Raw genomic sequence first — 12,506 nt, 5'->3', positions numbered from 1 at the left:
ATCTAACAAATCTTCCATTACGATACTCGTGTGCCGGAAAAAGGAGACTCTTGCATTCATAATCATGTAAATTTTCTGAGTACTAAAATATTCCGTTTATTATACATTTGTACACTTGTTCGTCTCATTGCCATCGGACTATGTGATACGTTTTTTTACCAACTCTGAGCAACGATAGATTATTACTTAGTATATGGATGCCGGGTACAATTACCTCGTTCAAATTGGTAATTCTTTGGTGATTTACATAAAATCCGCCCGCGGTTATGATTCGTTCGGCGTCGTGATCGGTTTTAAAGCACCTTGCCTTCTTTACAAGCTCGTACACGGTAATCCCTGGCTGACATAAGATGTCCACTATGTTCGCGCCTTCGAACACATCTCTTAGTTCCGATGCGTTTAATCTTACGAATGATTCGATCGATTTGTCGTACAATGCTGCGGACGCGCGCTTTGCGGCCAACAGTCCGTCCTCTGTAAAAAAAAAACCATTACAGTCAATAATGATAAGTAAATAACAAAGTTAACATAATTTTTAAAAAAATAAAAGTTACCTCCGTGTACTAAGCGTGTGACTTGCTCCGCTAGCAATTTCTGTGCTCTTCTCTGCTCCGGATCGTTCATATGAGTCTTCACAATATCAGCAATGTTATTCAGCGGTATGAATGTGAACAGCTTTAAAAATTTCTCAACGTCGGAATCCTTGGTTCTGAAGAAGTACTGATACAGCTGAAAGCTCGAGGATCTCGTCGGGGACAGCCACACCGCGTTCAGGAGGGACTTTCCGAACTTCTTTCCGCCCTCGGCCGTTATGAGCGGCAACGTTATACCGTAAACTTCCTTCCGCGTGCTTTTCGTGATCAGGTCGTAGCCGGACATGATATTGCCCATCTGATCGCTACCGCCGATCTGGAAGCGACACTTGTAACTCTTCATCAGCTGAAGCCAGTCGTACGCCTGGAACACCTGATACGTGAACTCCGTGAAGCTCATCCCTTCGTCGGAGTTCAATCGCGACTGGACGGAGGATCTGCCCAGCATTGTGCCCATCCGAAAGTACTTTCCGACGTTTCTGACAAACTCGATGACGTTCACGTCGGTATACCATTCCAAATTGTTTATTATAATCGGGGGCATCAGCGCCGCGTTCCTGTCCCTCCAGAAATAATCCTCGTGATTGTTAAATATAGTCTCTATATTCCTCGTGATGGACTTGATGTTCTCTTCGATTGCATATCTCTCGATTTCGACGCGTTCGGACTTCCTGTGACTAGGATCGCCTATCAAACCCGTGGCACCTCCCACGAGGGCTATAACCTGATGCCCCGCACGTTGCCAGTGCAAGAGATTCATCAGGATGAGCAGATTGCCGACGTGCAAACTGTCTGCCGTCGGGTCGAAGCCAGCATAGACGCATTGGGGTGATTTGTTCAGTAAGTCCACTATGTCATTTCTAAAATGATGTATACACAAATAAACATCAAGAGGGTGCATCATGAAGAAATGTAAATATTAAGTTTGACACAAGAAATAATTTCGTGTAAAATAATTTGACGTACTTACGTACTGTCATCGGGAAATATATCCTCGTACATGCCTCTCTCGTGAAGTTTCAATACATTTCTGCTGCAGTAAAACCTGTATCTGTTAGAATTAACGTTTCTGACAGTGGAGCATAACCTCAATAAAGAACGCGCGTTCATTTTGCTGTATATTTGTGACTCAAAAAGTGATACTAATTATTGTCTTCGAACTTTCGGAGATCAGATTTTCTTCTGAATTCCTCGCGTATAAGAATATGCGTACATAAATCCATACAATCACTATACGCAATACAAATTTGAGGATCACACCGTCGGGCGTAGATTCCAACCTCAAATAATGCGGCATCTGCTCTTTGCTTACATCTGCTTCACTTCACTATAGAGTACAGCAAAATACATGAATTTCAGGTGTGTTTAAATAAGTAATTAATTAACTACTTATCTTATATAAATATTAATTATATAGATTTTAATTTTATTTAAATACCATTAATAAAATGCAAGCTGCCATTAAAGTAATTATATATTTTATAATCTTAAAATTAAATATTATGTATTAAATTTATATATTAAAAGAAGCAACTCTGTTCTGTTCAAAGAGAGAGAAAACTTGTAATTTTATAATTTAGAATATTTTAAAAAATAAGTGTAAATGAAGCTGTTTATTGTACTTCAATATATTTACAAAAGAATACATATATCTAAGCATGTTAAATATCAGGCCAAACATTTCTGCATACAAATTGCTATTATAGTATAACAAATGTAACCTTGCTTATCAGTATCCTATTCTGGAGGGCGGTGTAGCAAAATATTTCTTGTTTCTCCTGAAGGTGCGGCTGTAAATAAAAGTTAAATTTTGAAATAAGGAAAACACGTTAAAAAATATACATACGGACAAAATATAATTTACATGTTGCTCACCTAGAAGTGATAGGAGTATTGAAGAAACCGCGGGAGATACTTCGCTTGAGAAGTGACTCTGTGGATGGCGTATGCTTCAATTCTCCCGTTTTCGGGGTGGAAATGCCATTGGAGTTTTCGTTCGAAGGATTCACGTAAGTCGCCCAATAATCCGATGGAATTTGGAGTAAACTCTCTACTATCTGGAACGTAAAATACATCACATTACATTTCTTATATCGGTCATTTATCAGGCGCGTTTATCAGAAATTTCTCTTACCGCGACTTGCTGCCCAGTCTCTTTGTAGATGTCGGACGGCTCCTGGGAACTGAAACCGGCTAAGGTCGGCCCGAAGACCTTGGCGAGATTGCTGATGGGCATTTTACATTCGGCGCTACTCGCCACTCTCTGTAAATGTAACATCAAGAAGGCCAGGGTATCCCGGTTTGGCCGTGGCAGCTCCGATATCGCCTGATAAAGGGCGGCGTCAACGGCGGCGTCCTGTTTGTCCTTCAGTTGTGTCGCACGCACGAAGTCGCCCCGCAAAAAGGCAGGGATCAGCGGGTCACGTAATGATCTGTAAAATATAAAAATTTAAATAAATATATATATACTGTACCCTTCTTTATTTATTAAGTATACTCTATTCTATTTCTCAGGTAACGTACCTGAGAAAATCTTTCAAGGTAGAGCATATGGTCGTGATATCGACGTTGGAAAGATTCGGGGCGCCTTTGCCCTTCAGGAACTTGTCCTTGAGACACTTGACATCCGCGACTCCTCCGTTCACTCTGTACAATCCCTGCTCGTTCAATCCGCGTAACTCAATCTCGTTGATGCAATGAACTATGATGGAAGGTATCATAGGCGGTATCGTGGGCGTGTAATCAGCTATAGAGCCCTGTGTGTGAAAATGGTATTTAGTGGAGGTACACCGGACGCAAGAAATGTCTCATTGATGTAATAATTATAATGATATACTCACGGGCATACCACGTAACGTAGGTGTATTTCCCATTGGGATACATGGCGGCGGTACTGAATCTTTACACTCGGCATGAGCTGTAGCTCTACAATCTCGGCATTTGTATACGATCTTCCCAAATCGGATTCTAAATAAATAAATTAAGACATTAAGATTATCTTATCGAATTACAAGCGATTTTTAATACGTGTTCATGTAACTGAGAGTAACTTTACTTTTTCCCGCAGGGTGTGCACGTTTCCGGCTTGATAACAGTTTTAGCTACGAAGTGATGATTCCTAGACATTTTTAAATTCATGGTATATCCACCGATGTTTGGACTTGGTTTCGCCAAATCCTCCGTGTCTGAAGTCGATGTAAGAATGTCAGCCTTTGGTGCTGACGGCTAAAAATAAAAAATAAAAAATTGTTGCGTATTTCAATTACGCGCATATATTTTATATGCAGAGCACAATTATTTATGTCACATGATTTAGTACCGCTGTGTCAAATGGCATTGGGTTCGTATCTATGTGCGACAGTTTCGATTTGTTGTGCTCCGTACTGCTCTTACGCCGCTTGCGTGAATTATGTGAGGGAGTTTGGAGGGGATCTGCGTTCTCGTCACCGGGTATAGCCTCGATCGTGGATGACGCAGTAATTGCACCATCCTTCGGCATGACTACGGTAGTAGTCGCTACTATTCTATCAGACGAGTTCAATTCGGCGGTTTTGTGCGTTGCGCTGCGACGATGTTTCTTGGAATATTCGCTACTGGGACGATGCTCTTTCCACTCTCGTTTTTTGTGACTTGGCAAAATGCTGATGTCCAAGTCATCCTCTGATCTGGACAGACAGTTAAGATTACTCAGTAACGAACCGGTAGAGTCCAATTCCGCTATTGTGTTAAGCCTAAAAAAAAAAAGATAATACAATATAAATAGTATAACATAATGATTTAATATTGTCATGTAAATCTATAACCTATTCAGTTATAGATCTATCAGTCTTTGAGTATAAATGAGAATGCTCATATTTACTTGTCAATGGAGATGTCTTGAATACGCATGTTACTCTGACGATTCAGTGAAGTGTTATTAAGAAACTGTAATTTCTCCCTGGTTTCATCATTCAGACTTTTCCCTCTATCACTGAATAACAAATTCCTCGCAGTGGTAATTTGTCTCTCCTGGAAAAGATGTAAAAAGTATAAATGTGAATATTTTATTGAAACTAAAATATTCTTGGGAACAAAAAGAAGTGTCAAAGCTACCAAATTGTCTCTCTGCTCCTCGACAGCGCGACGCTTGCGCTTCTCCTCCTCCAAGTTACTTCGAGCATGACGCATCTTCCTATCGAGCGCCGCAATCTCATTATGAGCCTTATCCAAAGCTGAATGGAGTCGTTGGCATTCTTCCACTGAAGCCAGCCATTTCTGTCTCATCTCCTCTTGATTTAAAGCGAATTGCAGGAATTCTGTGCAAAGCAACACACGTTTACATCTATAATATGTTCCACATCATAATTGTAGAAAATTTTACAAAATTTTAGAAAATTCCATCAGGACTGTCGCAGAAGAACTGATAAAATAATAATGGAATGGTATCAATTGTACAATCAAATGTACAACTATTAACGAACCTTCTTCGCAGGCTCCATTTAGCAAGACGTTCGTACATCTCACCAGCTCGTCGTAGGTAGCCAAAAGTGACAACGACGTCATTTTCTTGTGCTTATCTTGTCGTTTCTTCCGCGAACTATTATTCTGCTGACATGTCACCGGTCTGTAAGGCACTTAGCGATCCGTTCGTCGTGATCAATAGGACACAAACGGTTCAATGAAACGTTCGAGCCGTAGGAGTCGTACGATCAACCGTACGCGTTGGCCGGCGTTGGGAGTTTTGAAAGTCGTCCCTTTTCTAACCGTTAAAGAGTCGACAGAAACGACTTCTGGCGGAGAAAATTCGAATTATGGTTACTGCCAACCGGTGTACGTAAAATTCTACGTTTCGCGGGCTGTAGAAACTGTCGTGAAAATTGAAGGCAAAAAAAATTGAAAACTGAAAAATTTAAAACTAATTAAATATAATTCTAATCTCAGCTCATTCTAGATTTTACAAGAAGAAAATAGTGTGATACGAAATATATCTCTATCGTTAAAATAAATTTGTGTTCCTATGCGAATTAAGATTCCGTTCGTCCTTGAGAAAAAAAAAAATATTTTAACAAATTTTTTGTATCTGATTATGCAGATTTAATTTTGTGTGCTTATAATTAAGTAACATTAATATAATCTGTATATTTTTATTATTCTTTTAACTCAATACGATAAAATAAATCAACAAAATAAAATTGTTTTAGTAATGTAGTTTTTAGAATTCTTATATATTAGTGTTGTACATAAAATGCGAAATAATATTTCAAAAAATATTGAAAATTATAAACAAAATCCTAGATACATTATATCTACAATTAATTCTACTTATTCATTTGCTGCAACAATGACACAACTCAAAAAAAGTTTTCTAGAAAATAAATTTCAATTTTTTAAATCATTAAAATTTTGCAATATTAACTTTGAAATGTAATTTTGGAATAAATTATTGTAGAGAAATAAAAGTTATGTTCTTTTAAAGTATTCTTTTTTTTCTGTTTCCATTCTTTTTCTGTAAGCAACTCAAAAAAGACAATTTTTGAGTTATGATTGTTACAACAAATGAGCTATATTTTTTATATATTGAAATAAATATATTATAATTGTTTTAATGTTTAATATATTACACATTAAAAAATTGACTGTTTTCATACAGATACTCAAAAATTAAATTTGTATATAACATAACATTCATTACTCCATTGAGTATTTAATTATATAACAAAATTTCTAAAAACTTTTGTTTATCGATTAAGTTTTAATACCATTTGGAGAACATAAATTATCTTTTTGGATATGTAACGTCTTAATTTTGGAGATCACGGAAGTAAGCTCTGCCTGTACATTTGCTATCTTTGCAGCAAGATAGACGGATTCCTGGAAACGTTTCTGACTGTTTCTCAAGTTTTGCGGGACCAGAACACCGAACCATTTTATAGGGTCCCCTGGTCCATCTGCGTCATCGCTTAACTTTTTAAAACTGATGTCAAAACTTGGCACAGTATCATTATCTTCATTTGTTGTTTTAGTCTCCAAGTCAAACAAGGATGTCACTGTGTCTTCATTATTTGGAACCTGTAACATACTGATATTCTCCTTTCCACGAATATATTTTGCTTTTGCCAACTCAATGTGGCCATCTTTCAGCAACGTTTCCATTTGAATATTCCCATAAACTTTCTCCTCCATCAATTCTAATTTACGTAACATCAACTCGTCAATCTCTTCTGATACAACATCCACGTTTTTAGTCATATTGCAATCTGCGATTACCATCATGAAAGTTTATAATTAATTAATTATATGCAGAACAAGAATTTTATCTGAAAGCAAAATATCAAAAAGATTGTTATGTATTGCATGGAATTGTTGTTAGACATTTTATTTATAGTTGAAATAATTATGAAAAATGTGTAATTGAAAAGATATATTCATTACTTGAAAAAAAAAAGTTATTTTATATATTATCTGCTTTATATCAAATAACTTACATAAGCATCAAATATCAATTACTATTTGATGAATATCGTCTTAATCAATCTTACGTTCTCGAATATCTTGTTACGTTGACAAATTAAATCGGCTTCTCCAGTCTTTCGTATTCCTTGATCCCTCAAAGGATTTAATCAATCTCTCGTCATATTATTTTTACAAGTCAAGTGACTTTAAGGTTATTCTCAAAGTGCGTATCGCAGAATCTTTAACATGACAGCAAAGGTATGTACGTTCTAAATGAGTGTCTTAAAATATATTGACAATATTAATTAGACAATTACTATTCTTGCGTTGTCAAATCGTTTATAACTGTGCCTTTAAAAGTTTTAAAGTAGATATTTGGGAATTGCTGACTTTTCATGCACACGAAGCTCTCGGAGATACAACGATAATGTGAACCTTAACCTTAATTTCAGTATTTTGAAAATTTGAAGTGTCGTATAACCTAAAACAGGTTGGAGGTATCCTTAATGTCAATATCCTCATATAACTTTCTCGGGAAGAAATTGAAGGCGCTTATCTAACTGGAGGGAACATCCAAAAAAATTGAAAATACTCCAAACTCCCTTCACTCGAAGCGTACTCCAAAAAAAGATAGTATATTAACATTATATAGCAAGTGTTATATCAACATGACTACGCCGGTGTTGACAAAGCAACAGCAGAGGCACAGTTTGTCAGCTAAAAAAGGACCTGCCAAGGGTTTGCGGAACATTTTGGCACAACCTAATGTGAATTTCTGGTATTTTCTCATAATATTTTAATTTTTAAGCGTTTTCCATTGGTTTTAATAATGTGTGATAGTTATTGTTTTCCATTGGTTTTTAATATTTTGTGGTAGTTAATATTTTAAAAATTTGTAATAGTACCACTAAACATTTTATTACAAATAAATATTTATTTATAAACATTTTTGAAGCTAATATTTTACCAAAAAAAATGATTACAGTTTGTATTTATTTTTGTAAATATTTTTTTTAGGCCAGTCATCGGTGTAGAGGAGTATCCAGAGTTGGTGACAAATTTAAAAACGTATGACTTCTAAATATAGATAATGATGCAAAATATTAAATATTTTTAATTACTATGAAAAAAATTTTTATAGGATATTACCCACAATCGAACAGAAATCTAGATCTATCCCTAAGCATATACTTAAAAGCTTATCAAAAAATGAGCGTGCATTAGCTAGGAAGGAAGCCTTAGAAAAGGCACCTCCAAAGCCAGATATACTGTAAATACGCTTTATATTATTGTATAGCTGTAAGTAGTTTGAAATTTAGCTATTTCAACTGATTTATGAATTTTAGGAAATACATGATTATAGGCATTAATAAAGTTACTCGATCCTTGGAGAAGGACAACGTATGTAGCGTCCTATTGGATGCTACTGTTGAGTCGCCGTTAATAATAAAACATATTGTTACCATGGCAGTGAACAAGGAAGTACCTGTTCTTTTGCTACCCATTCTGAAACTGGTCACATTGGAAAAGTTGGGATTTGCCACGACAGCTTTTGCTTTAACGGTAATGAATTAGTACTCTATTCCATTTTAAGTACATATTTCCGCAGATATTTCTTAGAGATTTATTATTACTTGCAGCAAGAGGTAATGCAATGTCCAGATAATGCTTGCCATCCGTTATACAAGTCGATAGCAGAAGCCTTTAAAGATTTTAAATTGCCAAAAAGTTTGCTGCACCGTTTTATGCCCGACGACGGCGCAATAAGTGAAACGAGGATCACAGTTATGAATTCTGACACAAATCCAAATATTTCGAAGCCAGAAAAATCTGTTACAGTATTTACAGATGTATACAAGTACAGATCTTCACGAGACAAGAGAGCTTTCATACCGCCAACGGTCAACCAAAGTTCTCGAGTCTCTCAAACGCCATCGGATGACTTTATTCCTTTAGGGAGTGACTTTGATTCTGCTAACGACAAAAATTTTGCCAATACGTCGAAGAATGCGAGATATGTAAATATCAGCAAAAGTCCTGAAGTCTCTCAAACACCATCGGATTTTATTCCTTTAGACAATGACTTTGAGTCTGCGAGCAACAAAATTTTTACAAGTACGTCGAAGAATGAGAGATATGTAAATACCGACAAGGAAAAGAAACATACAAGTGAATCTGAAAATATGGAAGAAAATCAGTCATTTAAAAAATTTAAATTAATCAGTAATAATGCAATTTCAACTAAACATACAAAAAATAGATTAAAAAGACCAAAAAATGACGAACCTAACTACTTATCATTAAAAATAAAGCGTATACAAGGAAATAATAAACGAAAAAAAGCAAATAAATTTAATAAAAAGAAGGAATTACTAAAAAAAGGAAGAACACTTGACAGTTGAATGATATTCTAATTGTCTATCAAGCAAAAGATCTGGACACAAGTCTCACTATTTTATTTCGCATATAATACGGAGGAATTTTCAATGGAAAAATATTCCACTGGGACGAAGACGAGAATGAAAAATATGAATTAAATCCTAGGATAACTCAGTAAAAATGGATTGTGATGTAGGAAATAAAAAAAATCCGTTTTTCAATCCATTTAAGTAGACGTCAATTAAAAGTAGATGATCACGTTCGTCGTATTTCATGTTAAAAAATTGGCAATCAACGCTGCTTTTGAAATTCACCTGGTTAACAAGTTCCAATCTTTGACAACTAATCCTTTAATAGTGATTAAAAAATTTAAAGAATATTTTATATAATTAAAAATTAATCAATATGTTAATGTTTGTGTATATCTCTCAAATTTTTAGTGAAATATGTGACAGAAAAATTAATTACGTTTAATTTGTAATTATAAAAAAATAAAACAAAAATATAATGTACAATAATCGAAAAATATATATTTTAATACAGATTATTACATTATATACAAGAGTTAACTCTACTTTATGCATTATCAATGAAATAAATAAATACTTATATTAGTAAATAAGATTGTACATTTACTAATATAAGTAACAACTCTCAGTTAAAGATTCCGCCCCAACAGTAGAAACAGTAATATTTACTATATTTTTACAATTGCATGTGATATCAGATTAGCCTATAAATTATATATTGTATGTATCAAAACGAATTCAAATCAGTCTTCTGTGTATTAATTTTAATAACGGTAACAATTAGATATCAGATGAATGATAATTCGTTTATAATACCCGTATTTCTCTCAATATAAACCTTTGACACGCGATGCTTTAAAAGAGATGCTTTGCAAGAGATAGGATAGTGTTTTTATTATAAAACATTAAAATATATCCTAAGCATAGTAATCTTATCTCATACAGGTAAACTTGATTTCACAGACGATCTAAACATTCTAGTAAAGAACATGAGACCGGTTGTACCACCTGGTATATGACTTATTAAAAAGGACAACGTAGCTATCAACTGCAAGATAGCACATAATACTGTCAAAGGTGTCGATTGCAAATGCAATGCAAAATAGAGTGTGCCTGTTAACGTTGCAAAGTACGACACGGTAAAGTACCTCTTCTCAGCTAGGAATAATGATTTCATATAACTTGATCCCCACAAAAAACAAAAGCTGGAAGAAATCTCTTATTAGAAATATAGTATTCCTCTCGCATATATTTACATGTATCTCACATTACTTTTTAAATATATGTATATGTACCTCATTAGAAAGAAGAGACTCCCTAAGGAATAAAGTAAAGCAAACTTTCTTGCTTTAAGTAATAAAACAGGAATATAAATCGCTGATAGACAGAAGCATAACAATCCCAGAAGAAAACACACGGCGAAGGATATGAGTCTTTGTGTCCTCGTCTATCAAAGTAAAAATATAATAAATTTTCTCGATATTCAGTGTCATTGATATAAATTTCATTCAACAAGAATGGTAGCGTAAAGTGAATTCTTAACCATTTTAATTATAAGAAAATTTTTTTATTGATAATAACGGATGATTTTTAACAAATTTATATAAAAACAAGTTCATTTAAAATTTGATTTCACAGATATTTTCTACAGAAAAACTTCGAATACCTACAGAAATTTGAAAAACGTCAAATACAATACTGCACATGCAAATAAGATTAAATTTGAACAAATTTCAATTAATTTAACCAGCGACTGATTCAACCGGCATTGCTCAGAGCAAATCTAATCTTTCTTCCCACGTTTGAAATGAAAAACTCAGTAGTTTGATCTACATGTTTACAAAATATCATAATAAATATTACTGGACAAGTTAATCGTTTGATTGAATTAATAAGAATTTAGAGCAATACCATATTAAATATTGAACGATCGAATCATCTCGCATTGCTACGTATATTAATATTTTTTGTGTTAATCAGAATTTTAACATTAATAAACATAAACTGCAAACATCCGTTGGTTGCCTAAGGTTATGAGACCATGCCCTACCATAGCAGGACAACATTCTCTCTGCGATCGTTGAACCCATCCTGCGTCCTCCTCCGCCTCGTCAGTATTTTTTCCGAACCATTTTCCAAAATTCGCTCTCGATATCGCTACCGATGGAACAGTGATCTTATATTGCTTTTCATGTTTACTGCTGAGAAGATACTCGTTCAGCTCCTTATTCAGATCGGCCATTTTGACATATCGCTACCAGAAAGGATCCGAGAGAGGACATGACGGCTGTAACGCTAAAATGCCCTCGTGCACTAACGCCCTCTGAAGAAGTGGATCCAAATTACATAGCAAAATCAAGATTTCTGCACAATTTGTGGTGCGTGTCCGTACTACATCCATTTTTCGAGTCTGCTGGAACTTTATACACGAAAAATTATGCATATATACATTTCATTGAGTACAATTTCCGAAACGCTGCGAAACAGGCGAGAAAGGATCTAACATCATTTTCCGTTTCATTTATTTGCAAATAAATTACGTTACAATTAAACATTGAGCGCATGTTGTAAAAAGAGGCCAGTGCCATTATATCCGTCAGTACTCAGTCTGTAAAACGAAGTACGAACGTTTTATGTGGCCGCGCAGCGCGCCGAGTGCCGACGCGACCACGTCGGAGTCCCACAAGCAAAAAGCCTCGTGCTACCTAGCGTCCCGTTTATATACTGATTCGTGTTATTCGTGTAGCCAGCGCCGAGCCAATCAGAATGCGTGGTGGCGGGCGCAGGCAGGGTACTATATAAACTGCGCGTACGCGGCGCTCGCGCGATAGTCCGGCCGCCGACTCCGCGGAGTCCGTATCAAGTCTATGGGAGCGTCACGTCGTGTCACGTAGGGACGATGTACAGCCTCAGACAGCTCATGCGCTGTAAAAAATAGATGAACATGAATGCATTGGAGGAAATTTATATACGGGTACATGAAATCTATAAATTTATTTTGATTTTTCTATCATTTTATTAGATTACAATTAATTCGCTCGCACGGTCGGCCACAACTGTTCGCCGCGTCGCG

The 12,506-nt window shown here is 35.5% G+C and overlaps 5 protein-coding genes across 8 annotated transcripts; 1 reads left to right on the top strand and 4 right to left on the bottom strand.

The window, feature by feature from the left end:
• Positions 1-71: 71 nt before the first annotated feature.
• On the bottom strand, positions 72-1,918 carry LOC105455533 (tyrosine--tRNA ligase, mitochondrial). 2 transcript variants are annotated; one of them, XM_011698922.1, is made up of 3 exons: positions 1,564-1,918; positions 555-1,453; positions 72-474 (listed from the first exon to the last, which is right to left on the bottom strand). In XM_011698922.1, exons 1-3 carry the CDS (start codon positions 1,701-1,703, stop codon positions 125-127), a joined length of 1,389 nt encoding a protein of 462 aa, XP_011697224.1. In that variant the 5' UTR covers positions 1,704-1,918; the 3' UTR covers positions 72-124. The 2 variants fall into 2 exon arrangements, with proteins under 2 accessions (XP_011697224.1, XP_011697225.1); XM_011698923.1 differs by having other exon boundaries at positions 1,560-1,653.
• A 269-nt stretch (positions 1,919-2,187) lies between these two features.
• Positions 2,188-5,382, bottom strand: LOC105455532 (rac GTPase-activating protein 1-like). Of its 2 annotated transcripts, none has more exons than XM_011698921.1 (10): positions 5,054-5,382; positions 4,686-4,888; positions 4,453-4,601; positions 3,913-4,258; positions 3,649-3,818; positions 3,434-3,560; positions 3,117-3,349; positions 2,728-3,025; positions 2,469-2,650; positions 2,188-2,383 (listed from the first exon to the last, which is right to left on the bottom strand). In XM_011698921.1, the coding sequence occupies exons 1-10, from the start codon at positions 5,133-5,135 to the stop codon at positions 2,323-2,325; spliced, it is 1,851 nt and encodes a 616-aa protein (XP_011697223.1). In that variant the 5' UTR covers positions 5,136-5,382; the 3' UTR covers positions 2,188-2,322. The 2 variants fall into 2 exon arrangements, with proteins under 2 accessions (XP_011697223.1, XP_011697222.1); XM_011698920.1 differs by having other exon boundaries at positions 3,913-4,324; positions 5,054-5,381.
• A 102-nt stretch (positions 5,383-5,484) lies between these two features.
• LOC105455530 (coiled-coil domain-containing protein 115) lies at positions 5,485-7,681 on the bottom strand. 2 transcript variants are annotated; one of them, XM_011698917.1, is made up of 2 exons: positions 7,058-7,681; positions 5,485-6,889 (listed from the first exon to the last, which is right to left on the bottom strand). In XM_011698917.1, exon 2 carries the CDS (start codon positions 6,843-6,845, stop codon positions 6,318-6,320), a length of 528 nt encoding a protein of 175 aa, XP_011697219.1. In that variant the 5' UTR covers positions 6,846-6,889; positions 7,058-7,681; the 3' UTR covers positions 5,485-6,317. The 2 variants fall into 2 exon arrangements, with proteins under 2 accessions (XP_011697219.1, XP_011697220.1); XM_011698918.1 differs by having other exon boundaries at positions 7,112-7,681.
• Positions 7,675-10,023, top strand: LOC105455531. The gene is made up of 5 exons (XM_011698919.1): positions 7,675-7,803; positions 8,043-8,093; positions 8,167-8,295; positions 8,372-8,588; positions 8,666-10,023. Exons 1-5 carry the CDS (start codon positions 7,694-7,696, stop codon positions 9,425-9,427), a joined length of 1,269 nt encoding a protein of 422 aa, XP_011697221.1. The 5' UTR covers positions 7,675-7,693; the 3' UTR covers positions 9,428-10,023.
• A 64-nt stretch (positions 10,024-10,087) lies between these two features.
• Positions 10,088-11,705, bottom strand: LOC105455529 (vesicle transport protein SFT2C). Its single transcript, XM_011698916.1, has 3 exons — positions 11,484-11,705; positions 10,729-10,880; positions 10,088-10,638 (listed from the first exon to the last, which is right to left on the bottom strand). Exons 1-3 carry the CDS (start codon positions 11,673-11,675, stop codon positions 10,371-10,373), a joined length of 612 nt encoding a protein of 203 aa, XP_011697218.1. The 5' UTR covers positions 11,676-11,705; the 3' UTR covers positions 10,088-10,370.
• Positions 11,706-12,506: the final 801 nt, after the last annotated feature.

This window comes from Wasmannia auropunctata, unplaced genomic scaffold, assembly GCF_000956235.1.
Source record: "Wasmannia auropunctata unplaced genomic scaffold, wasmannia.A_1.0 LD335898.1, whole genome shotgun sequence".
Classification (NCBI taxonomy): Eukaryota; Metazoa; Arthropoda; class Insecta; order Hymenoptera; family Formicidae; genus Wasmannia; species Wasmannia auropunctata.
Note: the sequence above shows the minus strand (reverse complement) of the source record. Positions and strands in the feature narration are given on the sequence as shown.

Coding starts and splice junctions, on each gene's coding strand:
- LOC105455533 (XM_011698922.1), bottom strand. CDS start 1,703: ATGAACGCGCGTTCTTTATTGAGGTTATGCTCCACTGTCAGAAACGTT. Junction 1,454..1,563: donor ATATTTCCCGATGACAGTAC/GTAAGTACGTCA, acceptor ACATCATTTTAG/AAATGACATAGTGGACTTAC. Junction 475..554: donor CACACGCTTAGTACACGGAG/GTAACTTTTATT, acceptor TTTTTTTTACAG/AGGACGGACTGTTGGCCGCA.
- LOC105455532 (XM_011698920.1), bottom strand. CDS start 5,135: ATGACGTCGTTGTCACTTTTGGCTACCTACGACGAGCTGGTGAGATGT. Junction 4,889..5,053: donor AAATGGAGCCTGCGAAGAAG/GTTCGTTAATAG, acceptor TGCTTTGCACAG/AATTCCTGCAATTCGCTTTA. Junction 3,026..3,116: donor ACCTTGAAAGATTTTCTCAG/GTACGTTACCTG, acceptor TATATTTTACAG/ATCATTACGTGACCCGCTGA.
- LOC105455530 (XM_011698917.1), bottom strand. CDS start 6,845: ATGATGGTAATCGCAGATTGCAATATGACTAAAAACGTGGATGTTGTA.
- LOC105455531 (XM_011698919.1), top strand. CDS start 7,694: ATGACTACGCCGGTGTTGACAAAGCAACAGCAGAGGCACAGTTTGTCA. Junction 7,804..8,042: donor CAACCTAATGTGAATTTCTG/GTATTTTCTCAT, acceptor TATTTTTTTTAG/GCCAGTCATCGGTGTAGAGG. Junction 8,094..8,166: donor TTGGTGACAAATTTAAAAAC/GTATGACTTCTA, acceptor AAATTTTTATAG/GATATTACCCACAATCGAAC.
- LOC105455529 (XM_011698916.1), bottom strand. CDS start 11,675: ATGGCCGATCTGAATAAGGAGCTGAACGAGTATCTTCTCAGCAGTAAA. Junction 10,881..11,483: donor GAGAATGTTGTCCTGCTATG/GTAGGGCATGGT, acceptor TTACTTTGATAG/ACGAGGACACAAAGACTCAT. Junction 10,639..10,728: donor AGTCTCTTCTTTCTAATGAG/GTACATATACAT, acceptor GATTTCTTCCAG/CTTTTGTTTTTTGTGGGGAT.